Source organism: Hippoglossus hippoglossus, chromosome 16, assembly GCF_009819705.1.
Source record: "Hippoglossus hippoglossus isolate fHipHip1 chromosome 16, fHipHip1.pri, whole genome shotgun sequence".
NCBI lineage: Eukaryota > Metazoa > Chordata > Actinopteri > Pleuronectiformes > Pleuronectidae > Hippoglossus > Hippoglossus hippoglossus.
In genome coordinates this window covers 22,146,482-22,169,479 of record NC_047166.1, presented here as the reverse complement: position 1 = coordinate 22,169,479, position 22,998 = coordinate 22,146,482, and the positions used below count along the sequence as shown (strand labels likewise).

Sequence of the window (22,998 nt, the reverse complement as noted above, 5' to 3'; positions counted from 1 at the left end):
TGTAATCATCTGTTCAAACAACACTGGCAAAAAGACAGAAAACATGTAAGATTATATGTTTTGTTTCAAGTGCTAGCTGGCCTCCGTAGAGGATGCCCATTAATGCTGAGCTAACAATGGCTTCTTTTAGTTTGATTAGTTAAAGATGACTTCCACCCATCCATCAAGCAGATAAAAACTAAATAAAAAAAAATCCAACAACATCAAATTAAAACAATTTACTTTATTTGGCACAACACAAAAGTGCTTTACGATACTAATACTGCCCATGACGAGTTTGGCTTGAAGACGACCTCATGGTTCATCTGTTGATCTCATTCATTAAAACCTTGAAACAGAATGTCTCAATATATATTTCATTTGTTTTTGCTTAGTAAGGCACTTCACAACTTTAAAACATACATAGTTTGCAGTTTTTGTGCAAATGTTTTTGGATGAAAGTTTTCAGTCTGCTTTGGCTTTATTGTTTATTGCATCAAAAACTTAACACCGGATACACATATAGTTTCAACACTGCAAAAATTCTAGCAGTTGTGAAAAAAAGTTTTTCATGCTGTATATATTAAAAATCATGTATTTTCTGTTTTTTGCAGTGTAAACATATGGAGCCTTTGGGTTTTTATATGAATTCCAGAGGGCATCTTACTAAGTACAGAATCCTGTAAACCACAGAAAGTTCTTACATAAATAAGCTGGTTGTTTATCTAAGTACAAAGTAAAAAAAAAAAAAAAACACAGGTTCACCATATATCTTGATATCAATAACTTATCCCTACAAATTGCATTTTTACTGTTGTTATTGCAGACAAAACCCCCAGCTCATAATTTCACATTGTTTGGTCAGATACACAAGTCATTGTCAGAACAGTTGAAAGAAACAACAATTACATTTTTCCACATTTCTTATAAAAAACATAATTGAAAATAAAGAATCTTTGGCAGCTAAGCAAAAATAGAATAAAAATGTCTATATATATAAAAAGGCATTGAAATACAAGGTAACAATAAGTAAACGGCTACAGCAAAGGGCCGACAAGGCATAGAGATCCAGCTTTGACTTAATTAGGAAAACGCATATAAAAAAAAAGGACACCTTTATATTTAATACCACAAACAGATCATAAATTACTTGACACCTTCAGAATGCATCAGTCTTTAGACAGCATCTTGACGCCTTGATGCAATGCAAAGAGAACTACTGAGGTATTTCATCTTGATTACGTCAAGCATCACACTGGACGACAGGAGAGACATAAAAGTGCATAAGAATTAAACTCATGTCTGCTCCTGCTCTTTAGCAAACACTGGACTTGTCTCATTCCAAAATGATGGTTCCATCCATCAAGTGCCCCTATTCACATTCCTATTATCAGGTAGTACTTTTACCACAATAGGTACATTTTTCTCACATTTACTTCTTATCTTGCAAGTTATTCAACATGCAAAGAAACAGTCAATAGAGTCTGTGAAGAAAGGAAGAGACAAGGGCAAGTGGAAGGCAAAATAAATCACAAGATCTTTGGATTGGAACATGTCCACCATGTCTACTTGGTGTTGTTCATTCAGCTTGGTAGAAAGAACAATAAAGACTACTTTGCCAAAATACACCCATCATTCAAAATGAGAATGAATTTCTTTAAAGATAAAACAGTCACAGCAGCAATATTAATACACCGTCTCTCTTCTGGTCACATGTTTGCCTGTTCACCTGATCTGGTGGAGATCATATCTAACAATAGGTGATCAGCTAGAGAATCTTCACTTTGTAAACGCTGACAAGAAAAAAAAAATCTGCATTCACGTCATATGGGGATAAAAGATAATTGTTCAAAGACAAGACATGGAAATATCCACACTTTCAAACGTTATAGATTTGTTGCCTTTTGTTACCACGAATGGGAGATTTTGAGGACTTTGCACCTTTACACATTCAAGATACAATATAATTAATTTTAAACAGCTAATTATTTACTAAACTGTAACTCACAAACACAACCTAAAACTGTGCTGGCATGGAAATTTGGCAGTTGCAATTATTTATGTACCTAAATGATTGTGTTGAAATAGATGCATTTTAAATATATGCACACAATGTGATGACTACTGCAAAGTTTGTGTCTTACCCATATGCCATGAGTGCAACAACAGGAAAGAGAGCAGCTCTGCGTTTTAAAGACCTTTCTGCCAGTTTCAGTCTTTGCCAATTTATACTGTAGCTCTTCCAAAAAAAACACTGGAAACATACACCAATGCACATGTCCCAGAAGTAACAACAGGACAATAAAATGTTAAACACATGTAGTTTAACTTTTTGGGGATTTTTTTTTATGAAATGGTAAAATGGCCAATCTCCTTTGTTTGGATCCACACAGACTTACAATGAGTTACACGTGGCCTTTACAGTTAGGAATGTAATCCTCAATGTTTTGAAATATACTTGCAGTTTTTGTCGGGAGCAAAAACATAAATTGGTTTCTGGTTAGGGTGTAAAAACATTTCTTAGAGATACCAGTGATGCTCTGGAGGTAAAATATTCTTACAGGTCAAGTTAATACCGAATGGGTTCAATGGTTGAGTCAAAAGTGTGTAAGGCAAAAACCTAAACTTCTTTAGTTAAGTTGGTAATGTCAGACTAAAGCCCAGTGAAAATGACAAGAGGTAGCTAATGTTACAAAGCCTAGCGCTCTTGTTACAGTTTTTCTGGTTAGCTCGTTAGCCTATGCTAGCTGATATTCAACATATTTGGGTGAAATGTATTACCTCCACCAATGTTTTCACCTGTGTCTGTTAGTTTGTTTGTCAGCAGGAACACAAAAAAATGTTCAGGACCAATTTGCACCACAAATTAGAATGGAGCATGGGCCAAGGAAGAACCTACAAAATGTTGGTGCAACTCCAGTTCAAAGGGTCGGGAGAATTTTTTCCCCCCCAATTCTGGTTCTTTCCCCATTTCGGTTGAACTCAAACAATTTTGCCTCCAGAGCTGCTCTGCATCTGCAGAACATTTGCATGACAATAACACTGTGACAGAGAAAACAACCCAGAAAGAGAGTTCAGTGGTAAACAATGACTGTAAGTCATACGTCCAGCACCATATCGTAGTGTGTTTCCTTTTTCCTCTTCCCACACTTATTTATGAGCACTGTATACAACGTCAACAGTACGACCCAGTAACTGGCATAAACAACTGCCCCTATGACCAGAATGATCTTTTCTGATTCAGGAAAAGGTTTTTTAGCCTGCAGGATTAATGTGTAGATAATCCCAATGAAGAGGATAGTGAACCAAACTGATATTGGAATCAGACCAATGAAGTTCACTACTACGGTTTTCCTCCCAGAGGTCCCCCAGCCAGACTTGTTGATTGTTGCTATTGCAAACATTTTGGCTGGTAACAGGCTTGACATGTACAGTACAGAATAGAACGACATGAACACCATGACAATGTTTCCTCTAAGGCAACTAGCGAATGATGACTTGATCAATGCCACTGCCTGCACAATGAGCAGAAATAACAAAATATTCCACAGCCTTCCTTGATAAAAGAGTTGGATCGCAGTGGCAATGAGAAAAAATGGGAAGAAGCCTGTGATCACAGCCTCATAAGTCATCCATAGATGATGTTTGTGGAACCACATGGAGTTATATAGCCATTCTCTGAAATATGACTTACTCCATCGAGTCTGTTGGTTGAGCCATCGCAAGTACGTAACCGGAGTTTCTGTGAGGCACTTTGATCTTGCTGTGTATTTGGTGGCATACCCAAGGCTGAGAACTCTGTTTGTGAGATGACGGTCATCCCCGAAACTGCAGTGGGATCCCATGAATGTCTGGTTGTACCAGTCCTCGACGAACTCATGCAGGAGTGAGTTTCGGTACATTCCTAAAGGCCCGCTGATGCACTGCACACAGCCGAAGTAGGACTGGCAAGCCCGTTCAATGTTGAAGGCCATCCAGTACCGTACACTGCTCAAGAAGGAGATCCATGACTCATATTTGTTCAGGATCTAGGTGTGGATTGACAAGCAAGACAAAAGTTGGAGGGTTAACATGTTGATGTGAAATGCTCATTTTGTAAGTTGCGTCATTTGCGAGGATGTTTTGTCACTAACCTGTACATCTCCTCCAACCCCTCCAACCATCGGGTCTTCTTCAAGCACCTTCACCATCTCCACCGATGATGCTGGGTCAAGCATGGTGTCAGAGTCACACACCTAAGCCAGAAAAATAAACAGTGATTTAACTTGTGTTTCAGGGTCAAACCTGCAGAATTGGACCTGCTAGACCAGGTTTAAATCTTGTCTCAAGCAAAGTCTCCCCTGATTGTTTCATGCAAAGTATGAAAACATGTCTATGTTATTTAAAACTGTATTATAGTAGTATCCTGTCCTCCATGTCGACAGCCTAACTCGCCCAACCTAATGAAGGCTGTCCGGTCTAACTTTTATTCCTGTTGACAAACTGACGTCATGTCAAAGAAGAAGAGGTTGGTGTTGGTCAAAAAGTTGAGTGTAAACTTTGCAAAAAGTAGTTTGCTTTTCACAACTCAACAAACATGGCGTATCGCTAAGCTAATAATGCTAAGCTAACTGATCTGTGTGTTTGACATTTGAGGCTTTTACATCAGAGTTGGTAAATGTGTTGATATGTTTACCTTATAATTAGGTTAAAATAATTTCATTTGCTGCAAATAATATCTTTTGAGTACTATCTAATTTCCTTTGACTTGGATTTTCTTTGGTTGAATACAGGCCCACAACATTTCCCTTCACATGTAAATGTACTGGCATGATTATCCGGAGCACAGCCGTTAGTGCTTTTGTAATCTGTTGAACACAAGGTTTTGGCGGGCTGTAGCTGTCTGCAGGTGTTAGCCTTGTATCAAAGAGTTTTTTATCTTCCAAATCCCCCTTTTTGTAATGGAGACTCACTGAAATCAATGGGGGTTTCTTTTTGCGTTTCTATCGCTGCTCAAACTGTATTTTTGTAACAGCACCAGCTGAATACAACAGAACAAATATGATGTGATGACGCATCATGTTTTGGGCAGTTTGACAGAGGTTTCTACTTTACTTCCACACCAATGCCAGGTTTGTAAATTGGATACAGCTTTTTCGTTTGAGTCAAGAGAGAATCTTTACACATTACTACTCAAAGCAGTGTTGCAAAAACACAAATCTTTTGAAATTAGAACGCTTGATATGTTCTAACATGTAACATGAATCCTAAAGCATTCTACCAGTTCTATCTTTCAGTTCTTGTTCAGTCCCACAGAAAATGATCCAGCACACTACAAGGACACACATTATGTAAACCTAATTAATCATGAAGGTCTAAATGTGAGAATTAAACTTTCAGTCTGCGGTTAATTCATGTGTATTTTTTTCACCAAAGGACAATTATCACACCATTAGCACCTCACTCTTGCAGTACATAGTACTCATGTACATAGACGTGATTGCGTGTAGTGTTAAACAATCTTTCATTTAAAGAAAAAAAAACAATGTCAACGGAAAATGCAATTAATTTCACTGTTTAGCACTGATGAGTAATTTCAGGAAGTTGAGTCAAGTCAGACAACTCCATGTGCCTGCTCCACCCTTCAGTCTGCTTTTACTTTGTAGAAGAAAAAAAAAAGTTTAAACCTAGACTATATATTTTTTTGCTGAGCAGGGATGTATGTAGCCAGTAGTGATAATTACAGGATACTGCTAAATGCAAACATGTTGTGCGACAGCAGCACAGACAGAGAAAAGTCATAAAATCTGAAAGTAATGTGAATTACACAGTAATATCAACATAACGATGGTGAACATTATCCACTATGAGCTACAGGTCATATATTAAAAGAACACGCAAGGAAACAGTAGCAAATCCCCTAAGTGTACGGAATTGAGTAAGATTGTGTTGTACAGGCACAATGTGTTGTTTGTTCTTTCAAAAGCTGTAAAGCTTGAATGAAGAATAACTATGCTCATAGTTTATGACCACAACGGCCCACATTTCCTTTAACTTTTACCACCTGCAGGGTAAAAAACACATTTCCTGCAGGATTAAAACACATCAGCTTGTCTTGCAGAGCCTTGCATCGCTGTTTATGTTTGGAGTGCCTGTTTACATTTTAGGCTAAACCACACAATGTTAGCATTATAAGACCATATTCATTAGCCAAACACACTAGGGAGCCGGGTTCTCAGAGGATACCATTTAAGTGTCATTAACAAACACTGAGATTACTGTGGTTTAACTCATTTTCACTGATGGTGGTAGTTCATTGAACTCCATACAGCTGAAAGTTAGATCGGTTGTTTTCTATGGCGACTTTATTTCAGACTCAGCAAACAAACTCTTACTAAATGTAACTTTCCTCTGACACGGGTTTGGCCTGCGACTCCTGAACACCACTCATGTACAGTATATGATGTCACACTCAGCTCTGTGAAACAGATCTGCTATTACACTTAGACATCAGCTACTGCTGCCCCTTTTTTCACGCTACACTTCACAACATGATGCACGAGCTACCGTACGTCTAAAGCCGACACAAAAGACTCTTTGTAGACTCCATGTTTGGCTTGGCAGAGCCCCCCCTTCCCCTTTTCTCTGAAATCCCCTTCTTCTCCCTTTACCTCCATATTTAATTCAAATTAGCTCCCTGTCCCTCAATCTGGATTACATCCTCTCTTCTGATGTCAACTGTCCTTGTCTTACCTCCTGAGCACATCTACACAGAAAGACACCGACCAACCTCTGAATATTTTACCTAATAATGGTGTCTGATTTAAAGCAATGGTGTTCTTAGGTCCTCCCTTCCTTGCATCTCTCTTCAAAATGTTCTGCCCCTTTTCATAACCATGCATCTATCCGTCTGTCCGTCTAAGCAGCCAGCCAACCAACCACCCAACCCGTCATTAACCATTCCATCACTGTCCGAATTTAAAACCCCTCTATTAAAACCTGTTTCTAATTGAATTTGCCTTACCTGCACATAGTCAATGCTCCTCCCCAGTGCTTTGAAGGCTGTGTACATGACTTCTCTCTTCCCTCCCCACTTCTGCATGATGCACACACACTTGTTGTTCAGCACCAGCCTGGAGATTTGCTGAAGGCTCTCAGCGTAGCTCTCATCCGTCTCCTCGGGCCCCCTGTGATGATAGTTACTACGCCACACGTAGGTGGACGATTTGTCCCATCCCATCACCTCTTTGAAAATCTCCATCATGTAAAAGTCATCGTCTGAGTTCCCGTCAATCACCATGATCACTTTGATCCCCGGGTACGTCAGCCTCCTCACCGACACCAGGCATTTCCTCAGGTAGTTTGGGTCTTCTTGGTACGCTGCGATGCACAACGCCAGGGACTTGTTCAGTTTGATCGGCGTCTCTAGGGAGCGCCGCATGTTCCTGTGTTCTAGGAGCGCAAAGAGGCTCTGGATGATGAGGTGGACAACCAAGATGGCACCATACAGGCCAAAGGATAGGTGATTGCCGGCTGTGGTGAAAAACTGGTAGCCCATGATGTAGGCTGTGGAGATGCCTACCAGGAGAGACACGCCGAACATGGTGGTGCCCAATATCCGCAGGTAGGTGAGAATTCTTTGACACTTCATCTAGGGACAAAAGAAAAAGGTTTGATTTAAAGACTGTGGCGCAAACAATTTATGATTGTTGGACTGCATATTACTTGTAAGTCTTGAAATGCTTATTCACAGATCTTGAACTTGCTCTCCTACTGCACATGAACCCTTGTTTTATTACAACAAACTCAGGTAGAGAAGCCCTGAAGTTTTTCCTCTTCTTTTTAACTCCCTCCCTCCCCCTCTCCTTCTGTCTACTCCTCCCTGTCTAAATGTCAGACAGTTGTGAGTAGCACATAGTGTGGGTGGGCTCACATTACAAGATTCCTTGACCTAATTAACCAAAAAGCTGTCTGCCACAGCAAACACTCACCATAAATGTTTTGGAGGAACAATTATGGAATCATTCTCTTTTCTGTGGTGTTGTAAAGGCAAAGTGCAATATAAGAATACAACCCTCTAAAGATCTCTCTGTGTGTTTTTAGTGGGGACAGATGAAGAACATCCTTTGCTTTCTGAGCGACACTCTTACGAACATGGGCCCTGCTGCTCAAGAGCTTCTGCTGAAAATGTGAAAAGTTTGTTTCCAGCCCTCATTATGTTGCAGCCGCCATCTGTTTGGCAGACCAACGGAGACCCACTCAGCATGGCCCAGCTCAGCTCAACGGAGTGCGGACCACCCTGTGATGTCATCTGTTTATATCTCCGTGGGAAGAAGAAGACAAGAGCCTTTTAGATTTTCTAAGGCTGCACGTGTGTTTCTTCCCCTCTGAGACTCCCAGACAAAGCATAAAAACGGAGGGTTTGTGTGATTACACAAAGATAAAGATGTTCTGTGAAGAGAGGGACGGTATGACATGATGCTGCTCTACACGTTATGGAGAACATGTATCAATCAGGAAGATCAAAGTATGCGTTTCTTAATCGGAGAGTCTGTGAGGCTCATGCAACATTTTGTGCTGCATTTGTAAACTTTTGAAATTGGTTATGGTGCAGCTTCATTGATTTGGTGCACTATTAGAGAGCAATACATTTTAGATTGTAGTACAATGGATGTAAGTTTTAGCAAGACATGTGAATCGGGACAGGCAATAAAATAAAAAAGAAGAGAACATGAAGCCCAGCAGTGTCTGTGATTTGGCAAGAGTAGTGACACCACACCTATACACACAAGACAGATGGATGGAGAGAAAAAATGAAATAATTGTAATGACAGTAAAGTAGAAGAGTAAAGAGGGACAGAGCTACAGAGACGGAACAACGTAAAAGAAAGTGTGTAAAGGTGAGCAAGAAAAGAAGACAGACAGGAAGCACAGAGAGGATGAGCTAACACACACTCTCAAACACACACACACACACACATACACACCCACCCTTTGGCTCGGACATAATGCCTTGTTCATCTGATCATTGGATGAGAAGGCCACAGCCAGCAGGCCTCCTCTGGCACGTGGCAAGGCTCTTAACGTCAGCTGCTCATTTACAAGACCCCTGACACACACACACACACACAAATGCACTGTACTGTATAAAAACGTATTACGCTAGTGCAGACAAAGAGAGTGAGAGACAGAGAGAGAGGAGGGGGTGTTTGTGTGTGTCTATAAAAATACAGATTTTTAATTATGTTAAGCTGAGAATGCATTCCATCCTACAACTTATTTCAGTTGCATGTATGTGTGTGTGTGTGTGTGTGTCTATACATACTGTACGTATGTTTTATAACTTTACAAGGTGCTGCAGAACAAACTCTGTCATACTGTCTAACCATGGCAACTTAGAATGAACCCAGTCACTCTTTCAGAGCATAAATGTTTTACCATAAATGTGCCATCAAATGATACACTGTGTACTTATGTGTAGTTTTTCTAGTCCAAATCTTAGCCCTTAAATCCAAGTACTAAGACAGAAGACAAACTCATTTAATGATGTAATGGCCCTCCTGACAGTTCGCCGTGATATCATAGGTGTAACATAGACTGAGCAATTCACCTCGACTGGGAGTTTCCTGCTCCCTTTTTGGACTGTAGGAGGAAACTTGGACCAAACCACTACGCACACATGGAGATCATGCAAACTCCACACAGTGTTTGTTGCTTCTTGAATGTTTGTTTATTTATGATCTCTGGTGAAAAAAAAAGAAAAAAGAAAAAAACGTTTGTGGCCACAGTACAAAACCAAACTGTGAAATTCCTTCAGGTCATGTTCCTCAGACATTAACCCTCGGCGTTTCTCTCAGTCCAGACCAATGAGAGCTCTGTCAGACACAGTCAATTTAGTGAATTCTGTGATTCAGTACAGAGCACAGAACACCTGTTTGGATGCTTTGGTCTTCATACCGAATCATGCAACGTGTTGGGCGTGTGATTTAATGTGGCAGACTAACAATTAACTCAGACTGCAGACAGATCCACTGCATCCACATAAAAAAAAATCACCTCAAATTGGCCCCGGCCCCTGAGAGATACCGCCTCTAATCAGTCGAATATCTTCTGTGTCAGCGACACATGTGGATGATGTCACTGAAGATGTTTGTATGGCCTGTGTCCCTGCGAGTGGAAGTTGTCATCAGCACATGTGGATGATTTCAGCCTAGCTTTATTTGTTTTTATATCTTGGCACATGTGAGCATTAAAACCTCATCAATATCTCCTCATGTTTACGTGTGTGTGTGTGCGTGTGTTCAGCCTCATGGTGAGTTTGGGTTGGTCTCACTCCGACGTCATTAACGGTCTCTTGAGTAAAACTTTGTCTGGCTCTGCTGCAGAGAAAATATTACAGTCTTGTTTAGTCTTGAAGGGACACAGAATAGGTGGTGGGTCAGCAAAGAGACAAATGAATGAAATCAATCATTTTACTTCACTAGCATAACTATCCTCAGGAGAAAATGTGGCTCTTTTCAAAGTGAATTGCATTACAATCTCTTTTCTGCTGAGATTTAACAGACAAAATGGATGGATGCATGTGTTGGGGTGGTCGCAGTCTTGATGTTAAGACAGTGGAAACTGGGTTAGAATAGCCAAAGCACCATGAAGCAAGGCACAGAACCCTCAAACTTCACTGTGAGTTCACCAAAAGATTATGATTATATCTTTCCCATTGTTGGTATATTAATATGGAGCTAAACCTCTCTGAATTCAACCATTATGCGTCATTCAGTTGAGTTATACGAGCTATAACCCTGTTAGCTATGAATAGACCTGCACATACTGTTATATAAACTACATAATAAACTACAGCCGATGTAAGTAGAATTATTCCTATTGCTGTGTGAATGAGAAACATTCCAGCCAGGCGTACTGTAACTTCTTAAAGAATTGTGACAGGTTTGGTGCTATGCTGAAAATAATACACACCCTTAAGTAAGTTAGTCCACTAAATTCTTTGTGAGTATAAATTTGAGATATTTTTGGAGCTTCTATTTAGTCTTTTAAGTCTCACAAAGTTGTATTTTTAATGTGTTCGTGTCCCTGCTACATGGAGAACTAAAGGAGTCTTCTCTGTCAGGCTTAATGAAACTTTAGTATATAATTATTATATCACTTGCTGTGATGACTATGTTACATAACAGTCTGTAACTATCAGTTCAGTCAGACAACTAGACATGTTTGTTGCAGCTGCAGAACACAGAGTTTGGCGTCTAGATTCTGACTTCATCACTCCCCTAGATATGATGGTAAGATAATGGAGTGATGAGCAAATATCTTTAAACCCCTGTTGGAGCCTGAGGGGCTGAATCGACAGGGAGCGATACTGACGCAGGGCAGCAGAGGCGCTGATAAGCCAAGGGAGAGATGGGTAATCTTTGCAGCTTAAAAAGACCACCACATTGGGAGGGTGTGTACGATAGAGGGTTGTGGAGAGTGAGGCTCATCACATTATAACTTTACATTACTTGTCTGTGTAAATGTGAATGCCGTTAAATGCTTCTCCGCGTGCCAACACGTGAGCACATGATGTGCAAACATGAACGCTAAGCAAAAGTAGATGTAGAGAATGTGCGTTTGGGCCCACAGGAAGACATGTGTGCATGTGTGAATGTATGTATAGTGAGTGTGACTACTCGCTGTGCCGCACAGGCAGTATATTTAAGTGGGAAGCGGAGCCAAAAAAAACCAGATTTATGAGATAAAGCATAACGCCTACATCTTAATGTTATTGTGACTCAGCAGTAACTGACTGGAAGGGTAATATTCACAAGTCAGGGGCTCTGCATGGCCACATGACTGATATTCACAAATCAAACTTTAACATTCCTCCAGCTCACGTGGCAGCTCACAACTGTGGCTGGAAAACTGTTTTATAAGAGTACAGTACATGCATGAGGAAGGGCTATAATCTAATCAACTCATATTTATGATACTGTCATCAGCTTTATTAGATATAAGACAACAAAGAAATATGACTGTTATTTATAATTAAGCCTCTTATTGCCAATCCACCAAAGACATAAATACATTTTGTTGATCTTCAATCACAAAGACGGTATTAGAAAACCAGGCGAGCTGAGCTCATTCAAACGAAATCTCAAACAAATGTGATTCTGCCAAAAGCAAAAGTACACATGTGAAAATGAAGAAAGCTGGAATCTAAACAAGCATTCGTGTGCATTGTGTGTGTTTGTGTGTGTGCGTGTGTGTGTCTGTGTGTGTGTGTGTGTGCGTGAACAAGCTGGGCAGGACTGGAAAAGCAACAAAAAAAAAGCCTTAAATGTGAAGATGTCCCTGACGTTTGTAGCAGGAAATGACTCACATGATGAGGAAAGGAGAAGAGAAGAGAGGAGAAGAGAAGAGAAGAGAGGGGAGGAGAGGAGGGAGCGGCTGGGAAAGACTAGAGATTTGGCTGCTGTCTTAGGCAATACGCACAGGACTGGAAGTGCTGGATCAAGGCCAGCGCTCTCTTATTTTCCACTTCCTTTCCTGCTCCTTTTAGCTCTCTAGCATATAGTACACTTGATACATGATGCAAATCTGTTCTTCTCATTATGAAAAATATTCAAACCTTTGTCGGGTAAAGGTCAAAAGACACCATTAATGTAATGATGGCAACAGGAAAGAAAATTGTATCGTAATTCTTGTGCTTTTCTTGACAACTTGCTCGAGTATGAATGAGCGTGAAATCGGATGGAGCTGCGAGGTGATGCAGGTCTTCAAAGGCATCACTGGGAAGTGTCAGACTCCTCCTCCTCCTCCTCCTCCTCCTTCTCCTTCTCCTCTTCCTCCGTTCCCTCTCATAAACCCCCCTCCCCCCACGTGGCCACAGTGTGCTGCTGTTTTCGCGTGTGTTGTCATTATAAGAACCAGAACTGAACAGCAACCCCACCCACTGTGCTGCTCCTGACATTATTGGATTCAGGTGGACAGAGCTGCAAGTAGCAAAGGTACAATATAAAAAGGAGCTGACTTTAACATTCCCCCTTTTCTTTTTTCTAATGCACCCCCAGTGGTCCCTTTATTTTCTCTTCTGTTTGCTATAAGAGTGAGGTATGTTAGGGCGAAAATAATATGACATCCTGGCAGCGTTTTGCATCGATGGCTCCAACAGTTGATGTTGCATCATTTTACTTTTATTTAATTTCAAAGTGAAGGTGGATGAGGAAGCTGCGGTTCATGATTTAATAAAACGAGAGGTAAATCTATCCTCAGGTTTGAAGGCAAGCTGCACTGTTTGGTATTTTGGCATTTTCTTCTCCCGTTGACTCATTTCTAGCATCTTTTTTTTTTTTTTTGTGAATGAGTAGAAGGAAGCGATGCATAGAGAGGGTGTGAGAGAAAGAGGGGGAGAGGAAGAGAGAGAGCCAAGGAGGATGACAGTATTCGTTTGAGAAACGTGAGAATGTGGGTTAGAAGGACACAAGTTAGCGAGAGAGTAGGGATGGCAGGTACCAAAGAGACTCGAGGCACTGTGGTGGACTTGGCTCGGTTCGCCGCCAGCTGAGGCACTGGAGTTACGCCACCGTGGCGGCCTCCAACACTCTCAGCCAAATTACAGCTGCAGCTCAGCTGACAGAATGTGCCTCTGCAGCTTTCCTCCTATACATCTGCTCTTGTGCCCTATGCAGCATTTACACAGTATGTGTATGTGAAATGGGTTTTATTTCTCCAGCCAGTGAGTGTTTTCTTTCTCCTGCTTCTAAAAGCCCTAAATTCCAATCCTTCCCTTTTCACAGATCCAGTCCGTGTGTCATCCATTGATCCAACACTTTCCCTTTCTGACAGCAGACCTGTATCACCAGTGCTCTAAAATAACTGGCTTCCTCAGTGCTCTATTCATAGCACTCTGTGTTATCAGGCCTGAGAGATAACATTAGACGGAGAATCACAATCAGACTCAACGGATGAAATTTGGACCATTGGAGATGTCTCAGCATAAATAATATCAACAGTTTCATAAAAAGGATTTAAAAGTCAGGGAGTCGTTTTCTTTGCAGCTACTTAAAATTGACTTTGTCCAGCTCCCGGGTCGTTCTTCAGTCTACTGTAACTCCTGGACTCATGCATTAGCATTGGCATCACTCTTCCCTGTGAGACTTTGTCTGACTCAGTATGAGGTAGGCTACAGGGAATACAAGTTTTTCCTTTTGCTGGCTGACTACAGCGCCGCTCCACTGCTACTTTACCAAGCAAACCTGGGGAAAAAAAACTGGCTGACGAGATGAGGTAGGTGGTGGGGCTGTGTGTTTGGGAGGGGCTGCACATATGTACGCTCTCTTCTAACTTAAAGTAGGTTATACCCTGGCAGCCCCAAGGCCCTGTTACACTGATGGACCCATGCTGTGAGCTGTAATGGCACGTGAGACTGTCGGGAGCCCTAATGGAGACCAGTCGTGGAATGCCTTCTTCTGTTTAAGTCGCAGACTGCTCTGTGCGCAGTGTGGAGGAACTTCCTGTGGCACTGATACGTCTGCGGTATAACTGTAAACTGTGTCATGAGTGAGGAGTCCAAACAAAGTTAGGTGTCAGGTTTCAACCCTTTTTTTCCTTTTCCTCTCACCTTCATGGAATTTACTGTACATATTGCACATGAGAATACACTTCATAATGCTCCGTATTCCACTAACAGGCTCCAGAGGTGGATTTGCTTCCCGACCTACTGTACGACTGCACACTAAGCCCCACTCAGCAAAGGAACTCCCTGGAGGTTCAAGATTAGGAACTGTATGTTTGTATTAGTTTGTGTATACTCAGACAGCAGGTCCACATATGTAGGGATTATGGAAAGAACATGTGGTCTGCATCTATCATCTGAAATCTACACATGCACTGCAAACTAAATATGATTTATATGCTGCCATTGATTCTGCAGTACATGCTTCATCGCGTCATTGGGGCGGACACTGGCGATGGATGCAGCTTGTTCCGGTGAGTGTTAAAATGCACGATAAAAAGATTAGCCAGAGGATGTGTTGGATTAAAACTCTACTGTACATTGCAGATAAACTGCCAGGACAGCTAGACATCCAACTCGCAGATGGGCATTCCCTGTGTGGGTTTCACATGGGGCAACAGATGGTATCTGCAAACTGAGAGGTGAGGGTGGGCGGATGGAGGAAGACAGTTTGTTAACGCTGTGTGACGGATGCTCATTTGCATTTGTGTATGAGTGTATGATGTGTGTAGCGGGTGTGTGAGGAAGTTATGATGCCAACAGCAGGTAAGAAGTTAACGCTGTAGGTGCTGTGTGCAGCTGTCATTAGCTCCCAGTCATGTTTGTGCATCTGCACTTTTAATAATCCGACTAACTGAATTAACATTTTAATATTTAACATGTCACTATCTCTACACTATCAATTATTACACTGTCAACAACTAACTTCTAATAGATGAGGGCTATTCACCATTCACGTGTGCGCAGATAGCGGTGTTTCCCATTTCACATCAAATTACGCGCCCCGACCACGAGACTCGCAAAACGTGGCCAATTCCAGCCTTCCCATTGGCTCACACAGCCCAAAGAGTGACGTATGCCTCGGGACGTCACGCATATAGTTTATTCTCAGTTTATAATAATATATTAAAATATAATCTGGACAAAATGTTACTTACTCTTTCACAGAGGGCACAGAAGGAGCAGATGCAAATGTCCGTGCCAGTCAGGGGAAAACTTTTGATACACATTATTTTCCGATGATTTAATATATTACCATATTAAATAAGTATCTAACACGTATAGAGGAAAAAGACGCAGTTGCTTTTCAACTTTAAACCTTTTCGGAGATGCCATCCGCGCTTTACGCACGACTTGTGACTGCTCCGGTGACAGCTGATGCGCCCCCGACTTCCAGCATCACTCCCTTCACTGCGCTCAAGTATTGTTCAGCATCCTTGTAATTTAAAATCATCAAATGAACCACAGAACCTGCACTATATTCCTACGTGTACTGAAACAAGTTTTTGGCGCATCGACGTTCCCCAAAGTGTAGTTTAAACGCGTTTAAATGGTTTTTTAAACACTTCTGCATGATTCAGTTTGGTTTGTGGTGGATCATTCATCACTGTGTGGATCACGTCACCAACAGATCACCGGCCGCTTACCTTGGAGCAGCTGTCGTCCTCTTCGTTCGTCCTTGGGAAAAAAGGATGCGGTCAGCTCCGGGAGCTCTGACAAAGTCTTGCCAAAGTTTCAAGAGACACTTGTGGAGTAGTGAGTCTCATGAATCCACTCACAAAACGATCCTCATTCATTAAAAAAAAAAAGAAATGATGATGAGAAAGGTGCGCGTTCAGAATAAAAAAAGTCAGCACCGCCTGTCTTTCGATTGTCAGAGTCTGTCTGCAGTCATATGCAACACATGCATCTTAGGTGTACACACACAAACATCACGTCAACTTTGGCATCTTTCATGTCAAAAAGTATAAATAAAAAGAAGAATATGTGAAAAGGATAAATGTTCTTCTCCATCAACTTCTGGCACTTTGATTCATATTGAAAAGTTTCAAAAAGTTACAAAAAAGAAGTCACCGGCTTTGGCAGCGTCTGTCATATTCAAAACGAAATAAAATGTAAAAAGTTTCCAGCAATGACAGATCATGTATATGTTTCTTTGCTCTGCTGAGGGGCATGTAAAGTATTTCTGCAGTTTCCCCAGGCAACCAAGTTTCTCAGAGCGCAGAGAAGTGGCCAATGTGCCGCTGTTTCAGCTGTCTAATTCCTTCCAGACGACTGTGTGTGTCTGTGTGCGTGTGTGTGGAGTCTCCTTTAGGGCTGCTGCGGCTCCCAAACCCCTTTTACCGGGCAACAACAGATTGGCGTGTTGTTTTAATAAGAGGGGAAGGTTTTGGGGGTATGAGGAGGAGCGAGAGAAAGAGAGAGAGAGGGAGAGAGAGAGGGAGGGAGAGAGGGAGAGAGAGAGAGAGAGAGGGGGGGGGGGGGGGAGAGAGAGAGAGAGACCCTTACATTGGCTGCTCATGCTCCCCATTCATACCTTAGAGCAGAGCAGGTTTATAACTTTTCCCTTAGAGGCTGTTAAACCTATAGGTTTTGTTTCTAATTACCCCCATACACATACACTTACATACACACAGTACACTCAAACAGCTCACTCCAACACTGAGCTTTAATTTGAGCCTGTGTATATTACTTGGCACTAAAAGTGATGCCTTTGACAAAAACAGAGCATGTAACATAAAGAACAATTTGGATGAATAACCATGCAAACAGTCCTTTGTATGAGAGGTGCTCATTATGCACGTGTGAGCATGGAGTTTGGATGCTGTGGAATTTCAGTCATTTCATTGATTCCCCAGGGTGCACTTCCACACTCTGGCCAGCAGGCAGTGCTGTGCAATGCAGAACCCGGAGTCTGGGGTCTGACATGTACAGTAGCTCCTCTGGAAGGAGACCTAAAGGGAATATCCAACCATAATCAGGAGTTATGTTACCCCCCTCCTACGTTCGACCATATGAGTCAGTCATTATCAGGAGCGTCTCCACAATGCCTGGAAAAACGGGACGGTTGGGAAACTAATGTTTTTTGTACATCGTCACTGTCCAGAGAGCCACGTAGCTCCAAATGTTGTGGTTTTCAAGTTTTCAAATATTCTCTGTGGACTGAAAAAACTCTGAACTATTTGTAGCTGTACTGTAACAAAGCTGGAAATTGCTGATTTTTCATGTAGAATAGAATAGAACAGAATAGAATAGAATAAAAAACCTGTATTGCCATCGTGCATAATGAAGTTAGAGGCCCTACTTCTGAAAAACTGATTTATAAAACAAATTTATAAAAACAAGTTTAACATCCGACAAAAGGCCCAAATCAATAAATGTGAGACTAACAATACAGACTAATATAGAGAGGCTGTCATTCTACAGCAATAAATCCACACACATCTTCTCATTTCTGGATCCTCTCTTGATTCTTTTAGCCGCAATCAAGCAACATTTGTGGAGGCAAAAAGACACAGTGGCTCTTCAAGGTTAAACCCTGTCAGAGAGGCTATCTGTGCTTTATGCTCGACTTGTGAGAGAGAGATAAGGAGAGACAGTCTCCAGTGACAGCTGCACGCTCCCCCAACTTACAGCATCACTTCCTTCACTGGGCCACAACACTGAACAGCATCACTGAGATTTAAAATGATGAAATAAACCTCATTCAGCATTATACCTACATGTATTGAAACAAGAGTTTTGAGCATCAGAAATATCATTTAAATGTGTTTAAATAGTTTCCAAACCATTTCTGCATAGTTTTCTGCATGGCTTGATCATGTATCATTGTTTTTATTCTGTTAGCTGTGCACAAGCATGAAGTATATTAACATCATAGTTAAGCTTCATTTATTGAGAATTTCTCTTCAAGATTACTTTCTTTATCACACAGAAACATGCAAATTACAGCATTCAAAAGTATGATGAAAATATCAGTGAGTAGACACTTAATTATTTAAATTTGATTGAAATCAAGCCCCAATCTAATACTATTTATAATTTCATAAATAACCATTCAGCATATTCTGTATATATATTTTTATAATTGTTTTTTCCTAGTGGTCATTTGTGGTTTGGCAAATAAAAATCTCCCCCTCTCCCCAAAAAGCATTTTCCTAATAGATCACTGTGAAAGAGACATGTGTGAATTTGTTATTTGCTAAACCTCAGACTTTTTAAGTCTGTCTATCATTACTTTTCAATCCATAGAGGTTTTATATTTGTAAAATGTTCCCACGGATTAGAAAGGTTTCATGTTTTTTATGTCATCCTGATGTAACATCTGTCGGCTGAGTGTGGGGGAGGGGGGGGGGGGGGGGGGTCAGCAGGGAAAACAATTTGCATGTTGATTGGGCCACACAGCAGCAGTGGCTGATGTGCCAGAGAAGCATATTTCATTCAAGTGACCAGGCGCCATCTCAAATGAACTTATTTCAATACATCTTGCACTCGGCTGAAGCCCTGATGTGAAAAGAGCAGTGGAGCAGAATCAAGTCTGTGTTTATTGAGTTGCTGCTGTGAGTTTTTGACCTAATGATCATGGTTTATGAATACAGCCTCTTAAATGATTCATTTGTGGGGGGTTTCCTTTCTGGATCAAGGGTCTGAAGATAGAGAGTGTCACATGTTACTGATATTGTCAAACCCTTTGTTATTCATCATTTTAGGCTATAAAACGTTTGGTTGGAGAATATCATCATGAAACAAAAAGGCATGGCTCTTAACAATATCATATTTTCAAACTCCAAAACCCGGACGAGGAGCATTGTTTTTGTGAAACATCTCATCCTGAACATGAGCCGAGGCGATGAATGGAAATGGGGCCTGTGGTAGAGAACCCCCAGTAGAGCTGCATTGTTTATGTATGGTGCAGTAAAAACACACAGTTTCCAAGCTGCAGTGGGTCGATCCCCAGCTGTGGCAGCCAGTGAGCGACATTATTGTCACAGGGCCCATACAGTGTTTGCTACCAGATGAGTCATATATATTCTTTGTTTTGTTTTTCTCTTTTGAACAAGCTCATTTACTCGGCTATTTATTTAAACAAGGAAATACACAATTACTTGCAGACCTAAAGGCTTCTTGGAAGTGGTTGTAGAGTTAACACAGTGTAGAACAGAGAGGCCACTGGCATCATGGGAAACTGTCAAAGTGAGGGTCTTTCTATATCATGATAACACACAGAGAGGAGTGATTTATCATAAATTGTTCTTCTTTTATTCAGTTGTTTTTTCCTAATTTATGTTTAAAGCACTAGTTATGGCATCCTCTGCTAATTTAAATATAATTTGATAATTCTTTGATAATACTACACACTAAGTGTGGAGAGCACATTCATATATCTTTCAACAGGCATTTTAGTCTATTTCTTTACTTTCAGGGTCAAGAAACAGTGTAAATATCATTAATAGTTCAAATTATATTATATATTTGTTTTTAAAATTTGCAGTCAATTATAGTCAATTACATTTTTCTGTCTGTTTCAGAATCAGCAGTACAAAACAGAAATGGGGGGAAATGGGAATATCTGATCATTCATGACCAAGTGTCAGGTCAATGTCATTATGCAGCAATATGCATCAGACTTAGTGCAGACTAACAATTACATCCAACAGTTGTCCCTTCATTGAAAATATGTTTAATAAATCAACACATAGTATGTACCACACAGAACAAAAACACATTCTATGTTCTATGTTCTGTGTCTCCCACTGTGAGACTCTACAGGCAGGAAACAGAAGCAGAGCCGAGGGGAATATAGCGAGCAATTATCCTGGGAGGTATAGTTAGCCGTGGGCCTGTGTTCACCAAACATGTCACACTGTCAATCTACAGTTTGTTTTACTTTTGCCTTGTCCAGTGCTGCAGCCTGAGATTGAACACTAATCCCCCCACACTGATACAACAGCAAAGTGCAGATGATACTGCAGAGGAGGAAGGTCCTGGGCAAAAAGAATAACATATTGAAATCAGCTGAGGAAAAATCTCTTGCGGGCCAGGGATGAATGAGTGATGCTCTTCTGGACGCTGCATTTCCACTGCTGGTGAAGTTTGCTGTCGTTCTCATGTTGAAACATATAAGACACACATATATGAGGCTGCGTCTGACACACACAGTGTAGAAAGCAGAGTGGAAACAGGGATCAGTGATGACATCAGTGCATGGCATGGCAGAGGTGCTGCTCCACAGACCCCAGATAAGTACATTCACATGTTTACGATAAACGTCTCTCTCACTTACAGCTGTCTTTGTCACTGTGGTCCTTCTCACTCTGGCTTACCTTCATGTGTTCAGATGAAAAGGTTGCAGGTGTGTTGTGGTGTTGAAAACACTGTCGTCAACTGTCTGCTGTGTCTGTTTGAAGTTGTAGCATCCCTCAACAGGCTGTTGCTAACATAGCATTTCTATGGACCAACATGCCCAGACCCCTGTTTTCCTTTCAATCTGGATCCTTCATTCCCCCTTTACACTTTGCTGGGACATACCATGAATAAACCTATTCATTTTAGTAATCTATTTCAATCAGGGAAGACTAACAGAGGAACAAGTGAAAATTAGTAAATTAGATTAAATTAAATTTATTGTGAACATAAGAAAAGACTTTGGCACTTGACCCCAGCAGGAAGTAGAACACCATGGAAGCAGACCTATGAGTCAGGGGCAAAGGAGACTTCCCCCTACACACCTAGACACAGGTGGTGGTGAGGAAACCGGAAGTTGGGACGTCTGATGAAGGGCTTCTGGTTGGATGGTTGAGGTGAGAAGAGCCAGTATCCAGAGTTGAGGTGGTGCCAGTCTCAAAGCTCAGTGGCTATCTGACAACAAATTAGCCTCTAGGGGAGGAACAGCAAATAAGTTGTGGCTTCTCAGTAATCAAATTACTGATCTGACATCTGAACGACAGGAGTGAGAGAGAACATTTAAAACTTTGACAGCTTACAGTTGATTGGCTAAAGGCTGGCGTGTCCGGTTGTGATTGAAAAGAGAGAATGAGCTGGTGGAGTCCAGAGATAGGGGGAACTTTGCATGTGACTTAATGGGCATGTGCATTAATGCATTCATTTCATTAATTATCTAAAACAGTTATCTATTACCTTCTGCCAGTGATGTCAACCATTTATACATGAGCTTTAGTCAAGTGTGTAGACTTGAGTGTTTGCTGATTGCTTTTTACACACAACATATGGTGTTCAGCTGTAACAGCTGACTCAATATGTGAAGATGAATGTTTTTAATTAAATCATCCATCCATCCGTTATCTATACGGGGGTGAGGGGGTGGGGGAGCCAATCACAGCTCACATACTGCGAGGGGTGGGGTCCACCCTGGACAGGTCACCAGCGAATCACAGGGCCAACATACAGGGACAAACAACTATTCACATTCACACCTATGGTCAGTGTAAAGTTTCCAATTAATATAACGGAAAGTCTCCAACACTGTAACTTCATTTCTCTCACATGTTTCCATGAGCTCTTTTTTTTGGAACTGCTGATATAAACTTGCAACATAAACCATAAACCATTTTCCTCCATAATGTGTATCCACCAAAATTAATTAGTTTGTTGTTTTATATTGTGCTTGTTTTATGGGTACAACAAATTATATAATTAGATTTATTGTGGGACACATGTGGGAGCTTTGGCGTTAAAATGTGGTTGGGTTTAAACCGGGTCAGATATTTCAAAGTTCATGTGCCTCGTTCGAGTGTAATCGAGTGGATGGGTGGTGCGAATCGGACCTTGGTGTACTTTAACCGCAAAGTCGCAAATCAGCGGCGTCGCGAGGCGTGGTTTTAGGGCGTGAAGTGCAGTTCATTTACAGCTCAATCAGAAAGCCACCAGACACATGCCACTGACTGGATGTTGACATCAGGTCTTGTGGTTGGTGGGATTATGTCAGAGTAACACACACACACACACACACACACACACACACACAGAGAGAGAGAGAGAGAGAAACTGAGTTGAGTAACACAGTCATTGAAATATCTAATGCAAACACACATTGGGGATACCACGTTGGGTTCCCTGCCTCTCTCCTCCCTGACATAAAGGGTGTTACTACAGGAGTTTAGGTCCAATTGGTACCATGTGTTTCTGCTCCTAAATACATTGCAGCTGTCAGTCTATGATTTCCTCACATCTCTCCCTGGAGGGCTTTATGTTAAGCTGTCATTTTCCTAAATTTGAGGAAAATTGGGAAATTGTCTTTGCTCTCCTTTGCAAAAAAACACTGTCAGCCTTCAGGTAGGAATAATATTTATGGATAGCAGACGTTGAGCAGTATATTAAGGAGCTAAATTAAACTGTAAGCTAACTCTTCAACAGATACATCACACACAGTTTCAATATTATTGTTTTCATCAGGCCGCAGTAATGATTTTGGAGAAAAGGTTGGTTCTTTCACACAAAGATTAAAACAGCTGGAGCTTGTTCTAAATAAAAGTTGATCCAGCTGTTTCCACCCCTCAAGACTCAGAGAAATTTAG

The 22,998-nt window shown here is 41.1% G+C and overlaps 1 protein-coding gene across 1 annotated transcript; it reads right to left on the bottom strand.

Annotated features, from left to right (window-relative positions):
- Window positions 1–208: 208 nt before the first annotated feature.
- On the bottom strand, window positions 209–16,789 carry has2 (hyaluronan synthase 2). Its single transcript, XM_034611987.1, has 4 exons — window positions 16,111–16,789; window positions 6,983–7,609; window positions 4,113–4,214; window positions 209–4,007 (listed from the first exon to the last, which is right to left on the bottom strand). Exons 2-4 carry the CDS (start codon window positions 7,607–7,609, stop codon window positions 3,078–3,080), a joined length of 1,659 nt encoding a protein of 552 aa, XP_034467878.1. The 5' UTR covers window positions 16,111–16,789; the 3' UTR covers window positions 209–3,077.
- Window positions 16,790–22,998: the final 6,209 nt, after the last annotated feature.